General features: G+C 44.8%; 1 protein-coding gene across 8 annotated transcripts in view; it reads right to left on the minus strand.

Moving 5' to 3' along the window:
* Positions 1–19,156, minus strand: part of AMPD2 (adenosine monophosphate deaminase 2) — a 130,947-nt gene that overhangs the window by 15,141 nt on the left and 96,650 nt on the right. For all 8 annotated transcript variants that reach the window (XM_077295239.1, XM_077295238.1, XM_077295243.1 and 5 more), the window contains exon 15: positions 17,496–17,616. In XM_077295239.1, the coding sequence (XP_077151354.1) occupies positions 17,496–17,616 (121 nt within the window). The remainder of the gene's footprint in view (positions 1–17,495; positions 17,617–19,156) is intronic.

A 19,156-nucleotide genomic window follows, 5' to 3' on the forward strand; every position in this document is an offset into this window, starting at 1 on the left:
ATAATAACACCCCTGCAGCAGGCGCGCTGTCTGGGTGTTATGTTAGACACCAATCTCTCCTTCACCTCCCACATACAATCTCTTGCCCACTCTTGCCACTTACACCTAAAGAACATCTCTAGAATCCGCCCTTTTCTCACCATGGAAACAACAAAAACCCTGACACCCTGATCCTCTCCCGCATGGACTACTGTAACGCTCTATTAATTGGCCTCCCCCTCACTCGACTTTCCCCTCTCCAGTCCATCCTTTTTTTTAAATCAGATCATTTTTATTAACGATATTCAAATTGACAACTACACACAATTGTGTCAGCAAAGGAGAATAAACATGTTTACAAACATTTTGAAACAATCCCCCAGTTCCCCACCCTCCCTCCCTCCTCCCTTAAAGCCTTTGTAAGCAAGAATAGGACAATAGCATACATTGCTTACATAATAAAACAACATCCCACTGGAATCAGTTCCTCTCCATCCAAGGTTACCAAAGTGTTTCAAAAGTTTTCATACTTTTCCTTTTTTCATAAATACCCTTTTCCATATTAATAACCATATCAGACTGTCTATAAAATTCCTGCAGAGTCGGCGGTACCTCACTCAACCAGTGCCTGGCAATTAGCTTTCGCGCAACATACAATAATCTAGCTATGGCCACTTTATGATGATTTGGAACTCGGATCTCTTCCACATATCCCAAAATATATATCACAGGATCGCTTGCGATTGTACAGCCATACGATTTCCCAATTGCTTCTCCCACCTCCAACCAGTATGAATTCAATCTCGTACATTGCCATAACATGTGTAGAATCCCTGCCCCCTCGGACTGGCACCTAGGACACTTGGAGGTCTGTCTCAGCCCTGCCTTATTTAGCCTATCTGGAGTTCTATACACTCTGTGAAGCACATATATTTGCGAAAGACTACCCGGCTCACTTAAAGGTACTCTGTCACCTGAATTTGGAGGGAACAATTTTCAGTCATATGGGTGGGGTTTTGGGGTGTTTGATTCACCCTTTCCTTACCCGCTGGCTGCATGCTGGCTGCAATATTGGATTGAAGTTCATTCTCTGTCCTCCGTAGTACATGCCTGCACAAGGCAATCTTGCCTTACGCAGGCGTGTACTATGGAGGACAGAGAATGAACTTCAATCCAATATTGCAGCCAGCATGCAGCCAGCGGGTAAGGAAAGGGTGAATCAAACACCCGAAAACCCCACCCATATGACTGAAAATTGTTCCCTCCAAAATCAGGTGACAGAGTCCCTTTAATGATAATTGGGGAATATACTCCATGATATCCTCCCATTTATCCTCCTCTATCTTTCCCAACTCTTCCTCCCATTTCTCTTTTGCCTTAATAGGGAATCTATTAAGAAAGGTACATAACAAATCCCTATAAATTTCCGAGACTACCCCTTTCATTCCTCCCGTCGCAGACATAGTCCACCAGAATGTCTCTATAAATTCCCATACCCATCGTTTTACTCTGCGCAAGATAGGCATGTCTCAACTGTCCATATTGAAACCTACAGGTCTCCTGCAACCCATAACTCTCCTGCAGTGCCTCAAAGGATAACAGTCCTTGTGCGTCCTGAATCTGAGCCACATATTGAATACCCAATGATTTGCAATTTTTGAATTCCCCCATTTTAATAAATTCAGGTAGTATTTCATTATGCCATATTGGGGAAAGATTTGTTAACCCCTTCATGACCCAGCCTATTTTGACCTTAATGACCTGGCCATTTTTTGCAATTCTGACCAGTGTCCCTTTATGAGGTAATAACTCAGGAACGCTTCAACGGATCCTAGCGATTCTGAGACTGTTTTTTCGTGACATATTGGGCTTCATATTAGTGGTAAATTTAGGTCGATAATTTCTGCGTTTATTTGTGAAAAAAATGGAAATTTGGCGAAAATTTTGAAAATTTCGCAATTTTCACATTTTGAATTTTTATTCTGTTAAATCAGAGAGTTATGTGACACAAAATAGTTAATAAATAACATTTCCCACATATCTACTTTACATCAGCACAATTTTGGAAACAACATTTTTTTTTGCTAGGAAGTTATAAGGGTTAAAATTTGACCAGTGATTTCTCATTTTTACAACAAAATTTACAAAACCATTTTTTTTAGGGACCACCTCACATTTGAAGTCAGTTTGAGGGTTCTATATGGCTGAAAATACCCAAAAGTGACACCATTCTAAAAACTACACCCCTGAAGGTGCTCAAAACCACATTCAAAAAAATGGAAACATTTAACTTTTTAGTCACAAAAATGATCTTTTAGCAACAATTTTTTTTATTTTCCCAAGGGTAAAAGGAGAAACTGGACCACGAAAGTTGTTGTCCAATTTGTCCTGAGTACGCTGATACCTCATATTTGGGGGTAAACCACTGTTTGGGCGCACGGCAGGGCTCGGAAGGGAAGGAACGCCATTTGGCTTTTTGAATGGAAAATTAGCTCCAATCATTAGCGGACACCATGTCGCGTTTGGAGAGCCCCTGTGTGCCTAAACATTGGAGCTCCCCCACAAGTGACCCCATTTTGGAAACTAGACCTCCCAAGGAACTAATCTAGATGTGTGGTGAGCACTTTGAACCCCAAAGTGCTTCACAGAAGTTTATAACGCAGAGCCGTGAAAATAATAAATATGTTTTCTTTCCTCAAAAATAATTTTTTAGCCCAGAATTTTTTACTTTCCCAAGGGTAACAGGAGAAATTTGACCCCAAAAGTTGCCCATTTTCTCCTGAGTACGCTGATACCCCATATGTGGGGGTAAACCACTGTTTGGGCACATGCCGGGGCTCGGAAGGGAAGTAGTGACATTTTGAAATGCAGACTTTGATGGAATGCTCTGCGGGCATCATGTTGCGTTTGCAGAGCTCCTCATGTGCCCAAACAGTAGAAACCCCCCACAAGTGACCCCATTTTGGAAACTAGACCCCCAAAGGAACTTATCTAGATGTGTGGTGAGCACTTTGAACCCCCAAGAGCTTCACAGAAGTTTATAACGCAGAGCCGTGAAAATAATAAATACGTTTTCTTTCCTCAAAAATAATTTTTTAGCCTGCAATTTTTTATTTTCCCAAGGGTTACAGGAGAAATTTGACCCCAAAAGTTGTTGTCCAGTTTCTCCTGAGTACGCTGGTACCCCATATGTGGGGGTAAACCATTGTTTGGGCACACGTCGGGGCTCGGAAGGGAGAGAGCACCATTTGACTTTTTCAACACAAGATTGGCTGGAATCAATGGTGGCGCCATGTCGCGTTTGGAGACCCCCTGATGTGCCTAAACAGTGGAAACCCCTCAATTCTAACTCCAACACTAACCCCAACACACTCCTAACCCTAATCCCAACCCTAACCGCAACACACCCCTAACCCTAGTCTTAACCCTAATTCCAACCCTAACTCTAATTCCAACCCTAACCCTAAGGCTATGTGCCCACGTTGCGGATTTGTGTGCGGATTTTTCCACACCGTTTTTGAAAAATCTGCAGGTAAAACGCACTGCGCTTTACCTGCGGATTTACCGCGGATTTCCAGTGTTTTTTGTGTGGATTTCACGTGCGGATTCCTATTATGGAGCAGGTGTAAAACGCTGCGGAATCCGCACAAAGAATTGACATGCTGCGGAAAATACAACGCAGCGTTTCCGTGCTGTATTTTCAGCACCATGGGCACAGCGGATTTGGTTTTCCATAGGTTTATGTGGTACTGTAAACGTGATGGAAAACTGCTACGAATCCGCAGCGACCAATCCGCTGCGGATCCGCAGCCAAATCCACACCGTGTGCACATAGCCTAATTCTAACCCTAATTCCAACCCTAGCCCTAATTCTAACCCTAACCCTAATTGTAACCCTAACCCTAATTGTAACCCTAACCCTAATTGTAACCCTAACCCTAATTGCAACCCTAACCCTAATTGTAACCCTAATTCTAACCCTAACCCTAATGCTAGCCCTAGCCCTAAGTGCAACCCTAACCCTAAGTGCAACCCTATCCCTAAGTGCAACCCTATCCCTAAGTGCAACCCTATCCCTAAGTGCAACTCTAACCCTAACCCTACCCCTAACGGAAAAACAAAAATAAATATATTTTCTGTATTTTATTATTGTCCCTACCTATGGGGGTGATAAAGGGGGGGGGGTTTATTTACTATTTTTTTAATTTTGATCGCTGTGATAGAACCTATCACAGCGATCAAAATGTACAGGGAACGAATCTGCCGGTCGGCAGATTCGGCGGGCGCACCGCGCCCGACAATGTCCAAGATGGCGGCGCCCATGCGAGAAGACCGAGGACACCGGGACTAGGTAAGTATGGGGGGGTGCGATCGGACAGCGGGGGGGGGGGGATGGGGGGGCGGGCGGAGTTTGGGGGAGGGTCGGAGGGGAGAGGAAGGCACATAGGACAGGGCGGAGGGGTAGGGAACAATGACGGCGGCTGCAGATCGCCGCCGTCAGTCGGTGGGGGGGCCAGATCGGGGTCTCCAGCCATGGCCGATGCTATTGCAGCATCGGCCATGGCTGGATTGTAATATTTCACCAATTTTCATAGGTGAAATATTACAGATTGCTCTGATTGGCTGTTTCACTTTCAACAGCCAATCAGAGCGATCGTAGCCACGGGGGGGCGAAGCCACCCCCCCTGAGCTGTAGTACCACTCCCCCTGTCCCTGCAGGTCGGGTGAAATTGGAGTTAACCCTTTCACCAGGCCTGCAGGAACGCGATCATTCTGTGACACAGCATATGCGTCACAGGTCGGATTGGCACCGACTTTCATGACGCATACGCTGTGTCACAGGTCGGGAAGGGGTTAAAAGTCCCACTTCTCTTGTCTTTTTAATTGCCTCCCATACTTTTTGAACCAGTATCAATTGCCTCCAATCCCTGAACCAATGGGTCCCATCCCACCAACCAAACCAAAATCTGAACCGAACCCAGTCCATTCATCTCTCTCCAACCTCTCATCTGCTGACCCTGCGCTGCCAAAAAGTAGATCCAGGGATTCGGAAGGGCCAATCCCCCCCATCTTTAGGCCTCTGAAGCAATTCCAGCCTAATTCTTGGCTGTTTCTTCCCCAAAGCAAGGTCTCAAAACACCAAGGTTACTTACCGGTAGCCGTTTTTTCCGGAACCCATGACGGCACACCTGAGAGAGGGGATCCGCCCAGCCAGGACAGGAAACCCTACTGAAAATAAAAGGGAGGTACCTCTCTGTCGCTTCAGTTGGTTTTCAGAGCATGAGAGGCCCCCCTGGTTAGTACACATGGCAATCCAACACCACATCATATTAACTAAAAGCACCCAAAACAATAGTGCACACCGAAGGGTTGATAAAGGGGGGGAATATACGGGTGCCATCATGGGTTCCGGAAAAAACGGCTACCGGTAAGTAACCTTGGTGTTTTCCCTTCCCCCATGACGGCACACCTGAGAGACTTTTGTAGAAAGAAAAAACCTTAGGGAGTGACCACCGCTTGGAGTACCCTTCTACCAAAGGTTAGGTCAGCAGAGGAGGAAAGGTCTAGCCGGTAGTGTTTGAAAAAAGTTGAGGGTGAGGACCAGGTAGCGGCCTTGCAAATTTGGTCAATTGATACCTCAGCCTTCTCTGCCCAGGAGGTAGCCACAGCTCTGGTGGTGTGAGCCTTGATGCCGTCAGGAACCGGAGTGCCACTTGCAGAATAGGACAGACTAATTGCCTCCCTGATCCATCTAGCAATGGTACTTTTAGCTACCCCACACCCCTTTTTACTACCCTGAAAGGCTACAAATAGGGTTTGATCTTTCCTCCACTGACTAGACATGGTCATGTATTGTAACATGGATCTCCTTGCATCTAACATATGGAACTTTTGTTCCCTCGGATTTTTAGGATTATTACAAAATGATGGTAACGTAATCTCCTGACTCCTATAAAATTTTTGGACTACTTTGGGGAGATATGCTGGATCTGGTCTTAGGATTATCCTGTCACCAAGAACCTGAGTGTAAGGAGGGCATAATGATAGAGCTTGTAAAACACCTACCCTATGGGCCGATGTTAGGGCTACTAGTAGGACTGTTTCCAGGGTGAGTAATTTAGGTGATAACTCCTGCAAAGGCTCAAAAGGATCTTTGGTTAAAGCCTCCAAGACTAGATTTAGATCCCAAGGAGGGATTTTGGGGATAATAACCGGTCTAGACCTGCCACAGGATTTTATGAATCGTGAAACCCACCTATTAGATGCTAGGTTGAAATTATATAGGGCCCCTAAGGCTGAAACTTGAACCTTAAGGGTGCTAGTTGCTAATCCTAGTTGCAAGCCTGCTTGTAGAAATTCTAGGATGGGACCCACTGGAGCTACATCCCCTAACGGTTTACCCAAGAAGTCTAGAAACTTCTTCCAGATCCTACCGTAGATACTAGATGTTATAGGCTTTCTGCTTTTTAACAGGGTGGAGACTAACCCTGGTGAGAATCCTTGGCGACTCAGTAGCGCCCTCTCAAATACCAGGCTGCCAGATGGAAGCCATTCACCTGAGAGTGGGTCACTGGTCCCTGGGTTAACAGGTCCGGCACATCTGGCAGAATCCATGGGTCTGTTAATGACATCTGCCTTAGAAGGGAGAACCATGGCCTTCTTGGCCAGAATGGAGCTATGAGTATTATTTTTGCTCTGATCTTCCGGACCACTGTTGGAATCATCACTATCGGGGGAAATGCGTAGGCCAGAGAGAATTTCCATGGTATTAGTACGGCATCTACTGCGAAAGGATGTTCCTTTGGGTTCAGTGAGCAAAATCTTTTCACTTTTTTGTTGTGTGAGGTGGCAAACAAGTCTATCTCTGGTGTACCCCAGGCCTGTATTATTCGTTGGAACACCTCGGGATTCAGGGACCATTCCCCCTGTCTCAGAATTCTGCGACTCAGAAAGTCTGCCTGTGAGTTTTCTACACCTCTTATGTGTAGTGCTGTTAGGGAAGACAGGTGTTGTTCTGCCCAATGAAATAGTAAGTTTGACACCTCCATGAGGTTCCAAGACCTCGTCCCCCCCTGGTGATTGATATAGGAAACCACTGCTCGATTGTCCGTCATGATTCGAGCATGGCGGCCCTGGAGCAGGGGAAGAAAATGTTTCAAGGACTTTTCTACTGCCCATAGTTCTTTTACGTTCGAGCCATAGCTCCTTTCTTGGGAGGACCAAGTTCCTTGAACTGAATGGGATCTTAAGTGAGCTCCCCAACCTAAACTGCTTGCCTCGGTCGTGATGATGTCCTCGACCGGTTTCTGCCACTGGAATCCCATAGTGAGATGTTCCTCTATGGTCCACCAAATTAAGGAATTTCTTACATCCTGATGAAGACATAGATTTCCTTCCAAATGACCTTTTAACAGTCTTTGAGCTGACAGAACTTCCCACTGCAGTTGTCTCAGGTGGAATTGTGCCCATCCTACGGCCGGAATGCAGGATGTTAATGAGCCTAGTAGGGACATCGCTTTTCTTAGGGTCATCGCTGGTTGATGTATTGCTGCAGTGGTCAAGATGATTATTTTGGCTACTTTGTTCTCCGGGAGGAGGCAGAGCTGACGTTTTGAATCTAGTATCAAACCAAGGAAGGACTGCACCTTTACTGGAACTAACTTTGATTTGGGGACATTTATTATCCAACCCAGCTCTATTAGAGTTGATGTCACTACCGTTATCTGATGGGAGCAATCGGCCTCTGTCTTCCCTATCACAAGAAAATCGTCCAAGTATGGGACAATCACGACATTCCGGGAACGGAAGTATGACATTACCTCTGTCATCACTTTGGTGAAGACCCTGGGAGCTGTAGATGGGCCGAATGGAAGGGCTGTATATTGGTAATGTTTCACTTGGTTTTATATGTAGAGTGCCACTCTCAAGTATCTCCAGTATTCGCGATGTTTTGGAATATGGTAATATGCCTCTTTTAAGTCTATTACTGCCATGAAGCAGTGAGGAAACAGAAGTTTTGTGGTTGTATTGATGGACTCCATCTTGAAGGAGTAGTTGTCTATTGAATGGTTGAGTTTTCTTAGGTTGATTATGGTCCTCCAAGAGCCATCGGGTTTTTGTATTAGAAAGAGGGGGGAGTAAAACCCCCTTCCTACCTCCTGAACCGGGACTTCTTGCAAGACATTTTTTTTTAATCAGTCCGAGGACTTCTGTTTCTACAGCTAATTGTTCCTGCCGGACTTTTCTCCGGGGAGTTATTACAAAATTGTGCCTGGGTGGATGGATAAATGTTATTTTTAGGCCGTCTTTTATAATATTTAAAACCCAGGTGCTCGGGGAGATGTTTATCCAGGCTGGATAGAAGAGGGAGAGTCTTCCTCCAACCTCTGATGTAATGTCATTGGGGGGACTTTTTCGCTGATGTAGAGGGCCCTTTGAACATATAGCCCGATCTCTTTTTATCTTTGAAGTCCCAATTTCTCCTATCTCCTGGAGGTCGGTCTCTGTTAAATCTTCTCCGAAAAAAAGGTTTTTTAAGATCTTTAGGGAAGGTTGGAAAGGATTTCTTTTTGTCTCCTGCATGTTCCAAGATCTCTTCTAACTTTTTCCCAAAGAGGAGTTGACCGTCGCATGGGATGGTGCAAAGCTTATGTTTGGATGGCAAATCTCCCGGACAACCTTTAACCCCTTCCTGACATCTGACGTACTATCCCGTCGAGGTGGGGTGGGCCCGTATGACCACCGACGGGATAGTACGTCATACGCGATCGGCCGCGCTCACGGGGGGAGCGCGGCCGATAGCGGCCGGGTGTCAGCTGCATATCGCAGCTGACATCCGGCACTATGTGCCAGGAGCGGTCACGGACCGCCCCCGGCACATTAACCCCCGGCACACCGCGATCAAACATGATCGCGATGTGCCGGCGGTGCAGGGAAGCATCGCGCAGGGAGGGGGCTCCCTGCGGGCTTCCCTGAGCCCCCCGCAGCAACGCGATGTGATCGCGTTGCTGCGAGGGTCTTACCTCCCTCCCTGCCTGCACCAGACCCGGATCCAAGATGGCCGCGGATCCGGGTCCTGCAGGGAGGGAGGTGGCTTCACAGAAGCCTGCTCAGAGCAGGCACTGTGAAGCAGCCTGCACTTCTCGCAGATCGGTGATCTGTCAGAGTGCTATGCAAACTGACAGATCACCGATCTGTATTGTCCCCCCCTGGGGCAAAGTAAAAAAGTAAAAAAAAAAAATTTCCAAATGTGTAAAAAAAAAATAAAAAATATTCCAAAATAATGAAAAAAAATAAATAATTATTATTCCCATAAATACATTTCTTTATCTAAATAAAATAAAAAAAACAATAAAAGTACACATATTTAGTATCGCCGCGTCCGTAACGACCCGACCTATAAAACTGGCCCACTAGTTAACCCCTTCAGTAAACACCGTAAGAAAAAAAAAAAAAAAACGAGGCAAAAAACAACGCTTTATTATCATACTGCCGAACAAAAAGTGGAATAACACGCGATCAAAAAGACTGATATAAATAACCATGGTACCGCTGAAAACGTCATCTTGTCCCGCAAAAAACGAGCCGCCATACAGCATCATCAGCAAAAAAATAAAAAAGTTATAGTCCTGAGAATAAAGCGATACCAAAATAATTATTTTTTCTATAAAATAGTTTTTATCGTATAAAAGCGCCAAAACATAAAAAAAATGATATAAATGAGATATCGCTGTAATCGTACTGACCCGACGAATAAAACTGCTTTATCAATTTTACCAAACGCGGAACGGTATAAACGCCTCCCCAAAAAGAAATTCATGAATAGCTGGTTTTTGATCACTCTGCCTCACAAAAATCGGAATAAAAAGCGATCAAAAAATGTCACGTGCCCAAAAAGTTACCAATAAAAACGTCAACTCGTCCCGCAAAAAACAAGATCTCACATGACTCTGTGGACTCAAATATGGAAAAATTACAGCTCTCAAAATGTGGCAACGCAAAAAATATTTTTTGCAATGAAAAGCGTCTTTCAGTGTGACGGCTGCCAATCATAAAAATCCGCTAAAAAACCCGCTATAAAAGTAAATCAAACCCCCCTTCATCACCCCCTTAGTTAGGGAAAAATAAAAAAATTAAAAAAAGTATTTATTTCCATTTTCCCATTAGGGTTAGGGTTAGGGCTAGAGTTAGGACTAGAGTTAGGGCTAGGGTTAGGGTTAGGGCAAGGGTTAGGGCTAGGGTTGGGGCTAGGGTTGGGGCTAGGTTTAGGGCTAGGGTTAGGGTTAGTGTTACGGCTAGTGTTACGGCTAGTGTTAGGGCTAGTGTTACGGCTAGTGTTAGGGCTAGTGTTAGGGCTAGTGTTAGGGCTAGTGTTAGGGCTAGTGTTAGGGCTAGTGTTAGGGCTAGTGTTAGGGCTAGTGTTAGGGCTAGTGTTAGGGCTAGTGTTAGGGCTAGTGTTAGGGCTAGTGTTAGGGCTAGTGTTAGGGCTAGGGTTAGGGCTAGGGTTAGGGCTAGGGTTAGGGCTAGGGTTGGGGCTAGGGTTGGGGCTACAGTTAGGGTTGGGGCTAAAGATAGGGTTAGGGTTTGGATTACATTTACGGTTGGGAATAGGGTTGGGTGTGTCTGGGTTAGAGGAGTGGTTAGGGTTACTGTTGGGATTAGGGTAAGGGGTGTGTTTGGATTAGGGTTTCAGTTATAATTGGGGGGTTTCCACTGTTCGGGCACATCAGGGGCTTTCCAAACGGGATATGGCATCCGATCTGAATTCCAGCCAATTCTGCGTTGAAAAAGGAAAACAGTGCTCCTTCCCTTCCGAGCTCTCCCGTGTGCCCAAACAGGGGTTTACCCCAACATATGGGGTATCAGCGTACTCAGGACAAATTGGACATCATCTTTTCGGGTCCAATTTCTCCTGCTACCCTTGGGAAAATACAAAACTGGGGGCCAAAAAATAAGTTTTGTGGGAAAAAAAGGATTTTTTATTTTCACGGCTCTGCGTTGTAAACTGTAGTGAAACACTTGGGGGTTCAAAGTTCTCACAACACATCTAGATAAGATCCTTGGGGGGTCTAGTTTCCGATATGGGGTCACTTGTGGGGGGTTTGTACTGTTTGGGTACATCAGGGGCTCTGCAAATGCAACGTGACGCCTGCAGAACAATCCATTTAAGTCTGCATTCCAAATGGCGCTCCTTCCCTTCCGAGCTCTGTCATGCGCCCAAACAGTGGTTCCCCCCCACATATGGGGTATCAGCATACTCAGGACAAATTGGACAACAACTTTTGAGGTCCAATTTATCCTGATACCCTTGTGAAAATACAAAACTGGGGGCTAAAAAATCATTTTTGTGAAAAAAAAAAGAATTTTTATTTTCACGGCTCTGCGCTATAAACTGTAGTGAAACACTTGGGGGTTCAAAGCTCTCAAAACACATCTAGATAAGTTCCTTAGGGGGTCTACTTTCCAAAATGGTGTCACTTGTGGGGGTTTTTATTGTTTAGGCACATCAGGGGCTCTGCAAACGCAACATGGCATCCCATCTTAATTCCAGTCAATTTTGCATTGAAAAGTAAAATAGCGCTCCTTCCCTTCCGAGCTCTGCTATGCGCCCAAACAGTGGTTTACCCCCACATATGGGGTATCGTCGTACTCAGGACAAATTGCACAACAACTTTTGTGCTCTAATTTCTTCTCTTACCCTTGGGGAAATAAAAAAATGGGGGCGAAAAGATCATTTTTGTGAAAAAATATGATTTTTTATTTTTACGGCTCTGCATTATAAACTTCTGTGAAGCACTTGTTGGGTCAAAGTGCTCACCACACATCTAGATAAGTTCCTTAGGGGGTCTACTTTCCAAAATGGTGTCACTTGTGGGGGGTTTCAATGTTTAGGCACATCAGGGGCTCTCCAAATGCAACATGGCGTCCCATCTCAATTCCAGTCAATTTTGCATTGAAAAGTCAAATGGCGCTCCTTTCCTTCCGAGCTCTGCCATGCGCCCAAACAGTGGATTACCCCCACATATGGGGTATCAGCGTACTCAGGACAAATTGTACAACAAATTTTGGGGTCTATTTTCTCCTGTTACCCTTGGTAAAATAAAACAAATTGGATCTGAAATAAATTTTGTGTGAAAAAAAGTTAAATGTTCATTTTTATTTAAACATTCCAAAAATTCCTGTGAAACACCTGAAGGGTTAATAAACTTCTTGAAAGTGGTTTTGAGTACCTTGAGGGGTGCAGTTTTTAGAATGGTGTCACACTTGGGTATTTTCTATCATATAGACCCCTCAAAATGACTTCAAATGAGATGTGGTCCCTAAAAAAAAATGGTGTTGTAAAAATGAGAAATTGCTGGTCAACTTTTAACCCTTATAACTCCGTCACAAAAAAAATTTTGGTTCCAAAATTGTGCTGATGTAAAGTAGACATGTGGGAAATGTTACTTATTAAGTATTTTGCGTGACATATGTCTGTGATTTAAGGGCATAAAAATTAAAAGTTGGAAAATTGCGAAATTTTCAAAATTTTCGCCAAATATTCGTTTTTTTCACAAATAAACGCAACTTATATCGAAGAAATTTTACCACTATCATGAAGTACAATATGTCACGAGAAAACAATGTCAGAATCGCCAAGATCCGTTGAAGCGTTCCAGAGTTATAACCTCATAAAGGGACAGTGGTCAGAATTGTAAAAATTGGCCCGGTCATTAACGTGGAAACCACCCTTGGGGGTGAAGGGGTTAAGCCATAGGGCTCTCCTGGCCGCATTGGACAGGCCCGCTGCTCTAGCTGTTAATCTTGCAGAGTCCATGGAGGAATCTGCCAAAAATGCTGCTGTAACCAGACCATAAGAGCGCGAGCTGTACATGTCCCAGCTATAGCTGGTCTCAAGCCCCCTGCCGCAGCTTCCCAGATGTGTCTCAAACACCCATCTGCTTTTTTGTCCAGTGGATCTTTTAGGACACCTGAATCTTCTAATGGAAGGGACGATTTTTTCAAAGATTTGGCTACCGCACTGTCAATTTTAGGGATTTTTTCCCAGGATTTGGAGTCTTTTCCTTCAAAAGGATATCTCCTTTTTGATGAAGAAGGTAAGGTACCCATTCTTTCGGGTTTTTTCCATTCTTTTTCGATAAATGCTTTGATTTTTGCATTGACCGGAAATGTTCGTTTTCTTTTTTCCTCTAAACCGCCAAACATGACATCCTCAAGTGACCTAGGTGTCTTTTCCTCTTTAAGACCCATTGCAGTTCTGACCGCTTTGACTAATTTTTCTACATCCTCAGTTGGGAAACATGGACGACCCCCTTTATCACTATCTGAGGAAATCTGGATAGAGGCGGAGGATGTAGAGGGAGACCGGGATGATTTTTGACTCTCCTGTTTCTGAGAGGCCTCCGAATCCGTAGAAACCTTCCGGCTTTTCCTCCCTGCTTTTTTAAGGGCCAGTTTTAAGGAGTCTTTTATCTCTGCCTGTATTATGGCTTTAAGGCTAGAGGCGAAATTAGGGGTCTCATCCTGTATGGTTTTATAAATGCAGTCAGAGCAGAGGTCCTTCTGCCACTGAACTGCAAGCGGGGCTTTACAAAGGGCACATTCACGGTTCTTTGTTTTGCCGCTAGATTTTCTCGACCCCTAGTGATCAAACAGAAAAAATGGACCCTGTTACCATAAGGGTGACATTCACGTAGATCACTCACCACCGCCGACAGTCAAGGGTACCGGTTTTGGAGGCTGGACAGATGCACGTGCAGTGTCCTTTCTGGACGCTGAAGAGTCTTGCCGGACAGGACGGCGCTGCTCCTACCACTTGAGCGTCTGCTCCTGTGCTGGTGGCTCGGCAAGGCATCTGGCGAGAGCTCCTGACGCTGCTGCTGCTGCTGTGATGGCGGCTGCTGCTGCTCCTGTTGTCCCACTTCCATGCTGAAGCTTTTGGACATGAGCACGTCTTCTGTGGTCAAGCACCCTTTTATGGGGGGACCACTGCACTCCCCGCCTCCTCCGGTGCCCAATAGTGGCCCCTCCCCTCCTCTGCCGTGCCGCCGGAGTCCCTTTCCACTGGCCGGCGTTTCTTCATGGGCGCCGTCATCTTGGATCCGGCGCCCGCCCCAGACGTCACGCGGGCACGCCCATTCCCAGCGTGCCTTGCGCGTGACGTCAGACGGGCGACCCGGAAGCGGCCGCCGCACCTGGATGCCGGCAGAGGGAGGAGGGCGGCGTGGCAGCCACGGAAGGAGCTGGAATATCCGACCATGCTGCAACAACGCCCGCTCGGACGCAGAGACCCAGAGGACCTGCGGACGGCGCTTCCAGACTCCCGAACACCGACGCACAGGCGCTGACTGTTCTTCCACGCCGGGACAAGACCTGGGTAAGTGGAAACTTCTGCCGTGTTCAGCACGAGGGTCCCTGTCAGGACAGGAAACCCAACTGAAGCGACAGAGAGGTACCGCCCTTTTATTTTCAGTAGGGTTTCCTGTCCTGGCTGGGCGGATCCCCTCTCTCAGGTGTGCCGTCATGGGGGAAGGGAAAATATAGAGTTAATGGTATGAAACCACTTTCAGGGCAACCAAACGGGGGAATTATGCAATATATACAATAATTGGGGCATAAGAATCATTTTAATTAAGTTTATCCTTCCCATCACTGAGAGGATATAACTTGCACCACACCCCTATTTTCTTCCTAAACCTGTCCAACAATGGGGACAGATTCAGATCGACGTAGCTCGAGAGAGGAAAAGACACTTGAACACATAAATATTTGAACTGAGAAACCACTGTCAGCTTACTACCTTCCCCTGATATTGGGATGTCAACGCCCCCTTTATCCACTATCAAGATATTTGACTTCGCCCAATTGATTTGAAGACCCGACATATCACCAAATGTCCTAAGAATATGCATCACACCCTCCAAGGCCTCTCCAGAATTTTCTAAAGAGAGTAACATGTCATCTGCATATAGGGCTATTTTCTCCTTTATCATGCCATACCGGAACCCCCTAATCGAAGTCGAGCTCCTAATTGTCTGTGCCAGGGGCTCCACTGCCAACGCAAATAGCAGCAGAGACAGTGGACACCCCTGCCTAGTCCCCCTATATAAACCAAAACTTCCAGACAACTCTCCATTAACTCTCACCCTAGCAGTCGGAGAAGAATACAATAACCTCACCCACGAGATAAAAGTCGGCCCGAAACCAAAAGATCTCAAAACCTCCCAAAGATAGCATCATTCAACACTATCAAACACTTTACGCGCATACAATGATACCACAACTCTATTACCCTCGTTGTCCGACGGCAGCTGCAAGTTCAGGAACAATTTTCGTAAGTTTATCGCTGTAGACTTATTTGGCATAAAATCAGATTGATCAGGATGGACCAGATTCTGAACCACACTTGCCAAACGGTTAGCCACTACTTTAGCCAAAATCTTAACATCCGCCGTCAGCAACGAAATTGGCCTATAGGATTCCGCCAATTCCAGGTCCTTACCTTCCTTTAAAATAACTACAACTGTCGCCTCTCTCATGGACGCCGGCAGCTCTCCCTCCCGTAGCGCCTGATCAAAAACTATCTTTAATTTAGCCACTGAAATATCCAATAAATTCTTATATAACTCAACAGGGGGTCCATCAGCTCCAGGGGCCTTGTTGTTAGTCATTGACATGACAGCAATTCTAATCTCCTCTTCCGTTATAGGTTCATCCAACCTCCTCCTATCGCAATCCCCAATCCTAGGAAGTTTCGCCTCACCCAGGAAGTTTACAATGTCCCCCAATGTAGCCTGCAACACAGATGAATACAACTGTTCATAAAAACTTCTAAACTCACCAAAATATCCACTACATCTGTCAACACAGTCCCTTCATCTGTCCTTAGTTTGTACACATACAATGATTCTTTCTGTGCAGCAGCTACCACCGAGAGCAAGTGCCCCACTCTTTCTCCTTCCTCAAAAAGCTGTAATTTCTGAAAAGCTTTTCATATACAACTTATTAACCGGTTCCTGGGCTTCCCTTAGTCTACATTGAGATATCTCTGATGGGTCCGCCCCAGTTCATCCTTAATGCAGCAGCCAGAGTCAACCACCTGGCTAATCGGTACTCGGACGCGTCCACTCTTCGTCAGTCGTTACACTGGCTGCCCATTCATTATAGGATCCAATTCAAAGTACTTGTTCTCACCCACAAAGCTCTCCACAGTGCGGCGCCCCCTTACATCTCCTCCCTCATTTCTGTCTATCGGCCTAGCTGATCGCTGAGCTGTGAAAAAGAATTTAGACTAACCTCTGCACTTATCCGTACCTCCCACTCCCGACTCCAAGAGTTCTCCCGCGTTGCGCCAATCCTCTGTAATGCTCTACTCCAAGAAATTAGGACCATCCACAACTTGCACAGTTTTAGGCGCTCCCTCAAAACACATTTGTTCAGGGCAGCCTATCACGTTCCCTAATCAGTCATTTTATGTGTAAGTGTGTGAAGTTCATTCACTATCTCCACCTATCCCCCACCCCCTCAAGATGGCTGAACCATCATTGTAAATACATCATTGTAAATACACACCTGTACTTTGTATCTCATTGTAGATTGTAAGCTCTCACGAGCAGGGTTGTTTTATTTTGCTTTAATCATTATATTATTGTTAACGTTGTTATTTATGACTGTTGTGTTTGAAACTGTTTAACTGTAAAGCGCTGCGGAATATGTTGGCGCTTTATATATAAAGATTATTATTATTATTTTGACTCTCAATCCCGATGGTGTTTATATTAGTGTCAGTAACACAAACCTAGTCTATCCCCATTCATTTTTATCTAGCTCTAAGGGAACTGCCAATGATTATTTTGTGCACTATTAAAATATTATCAATCACTTTTTTGGATTTCGTAGAGATGTCTGGAATAGGTGTATTTAGTAAAGCCTGTTATAGGATAGGATAGCTCATCTAGGCCCAGTGGGCATTTCTTTTACGCAATACATATCAGATCACTGCATAGTTGCAAATACTACCACTCTCCACCACGTTCTTGCTGTGAGATGCATCTCTTCTACTCTTAGGCAGTTCACTTCTTCCTACCCCTTTCATTATGCCTACTCAGCCCCAGCACAGTTACAAAGCAGGTGACCATACTAAGATATGTCTCTGTAGTTTAAATGAATAGAAAATTCAGTGCCCATAGCATAATTTTGGCAAATCGTTTGGATGGGTTTGCCAACAATCTAGAGATAGTCCTCTGATATTGGAAACAAAGGTCTTACAGGATGAAATAGAAGCAACACTAGTGGTGTGTGACATCTCTATTCAAATAACACAGCAATCACAGATCTAAAAATTACATTAATGGTGCGTGATAGCGTGTGATAGACAGTTATATAATGCCTATCAAGCCTAAAAAAATGCAAAGCAAAGACAACTTCAAGAACAACTAGCAGAAGGAAAAGTCAGGGATGAGATACTTTTCAGAATTCAGTTTATATCAACCATGTAAACCACTTTGTAACATCACCTTGCGCAGCAGAAGTCCATGTGATATGTTCTGTGACAGCATGAATGCAGAAACGAGATGGTGAATAGGTCCGGCTTCTCCGCAGTGAGGGCGCAAAACAAAAGTATGAAATCCACGCTGCCTGAGAGCAGAAGGAATAAGACATAGGAAAGCACACTATTAATGTCTTTCACCTGTTATACTCTTAATATCTCTGCTAATGTATGGTGTCAGATGGCCTCACTTTCAACGAGAACCATGAAAAATCTCAAATTAGCTATTAAGGATGATTCCATCTATTCAACCACATCTCTATATATTAACAGAATGCAGGTAGAAACCAATTAAAACAACTACTTTCATACATAAAAGTGTCATTGGGAGACAGGATTTTTGGCTAACCATTATGTCATGTATGGTCATTTCTACATGTCAACTGGCAGAACGCCAATTACAATGACTGTAATGTCAACCTACTACTAGGACATCAAAGGAAAACAGCACAGTGCACATATATAAGAGCAATAATAAATTTGCCATTTGCAACCAATACCTGTTTGGTCATTCTACTACCACTAAAATAACCTTAATTTAACAGTAATTACCATCACAAAAGAAGATATATTAAAATACCATGCTATTGTCCTTGTACCCCCGTGTCATAGCGAAATATGTTGTGGGGAGGGGGAATTTGTCTCATGTTTTAATAGAAAAGATATGCAAACATTTGTGTATATATATATATAACGGGCACAGCATGGCGACGATTATGTCATAATGGAAATCCCGCGTCTCTGATTGGTCGAGGCCGCCAGGCCTCGACCAATCAGCGACGGGCACAGTATCGACGTAGATGTCATAAGGGTTGCCATGGCGACGATGATGTCCTAAAGGTTGCCTCGACCAATCAACGACGGGCACAGTCTGCCGCGAATTCTGGAATCATCATTGTCCATATACTACGGGGACATGCATATTCTAGAATACCCGATGCGTTAGAATCGGGCCACAATCTAGTATATATATATATATATATATATATATATATATATATATATATATATATATATATATATATATATATATATATATATATATATATATATATAATTGTCTAAGGGTTTTTCCGTCTGTCTGTCTCTCCTGGAAATCCCGCCTCTCTGATTGGTCGAGGCCGCCAGGCCTCGACCAATCAGCGATGGGCACAGTATCGACGTAGATGTCATAATGGTTGCCATGGCGACGATGATGTCATAAAGGTTGCCTCGACCAATCAGCGACGGGCACAGTCTGCCGCGAATTCTGGAATCATCATTGTCCATATACTACGGGGACATGCATATTCTAGAATACCCGATGCGTTAGAATCGGGCCACAGTCTAGTATATATATATATATATATATATATATATATATATATATATCACAGGAAGGGCTGAGGGCATATACATGAAAGTAAGGGGCTGGGTCATATACATCACAGGAGAGGCTGGAGGCATATACATTACAGGAGATGATGGAGAATATCACAGCAAGGGTTGGGGTATGTACATCACAGGAAGGGCTGGGGGTATATACATCACGGGAGAGGCATATACATTACAGGAGATGATGGAGAATATCACAGCAAGGGCGGGCATGTACATCACAGGAGATGCCGGGGCATGCACATCAAAGGAGAC

The sequence above is a fragment of the Ranitomeya variabilis genome, chromosome 3 (assembly GCF_051348905.1).
Source record: "Ranitomeya variabilis isolate aRanVar5 chromosome 3, aRanVar5.hap1, whole genome shotgun sequence".
NCBI classification, from domain to species: domain Eukaryota; kingdom Metazoa; phylum Chordata; class Amphibia; order Anura; family Dendrobatidae; genus Ranitomeya; species Ranitomeya variabilis.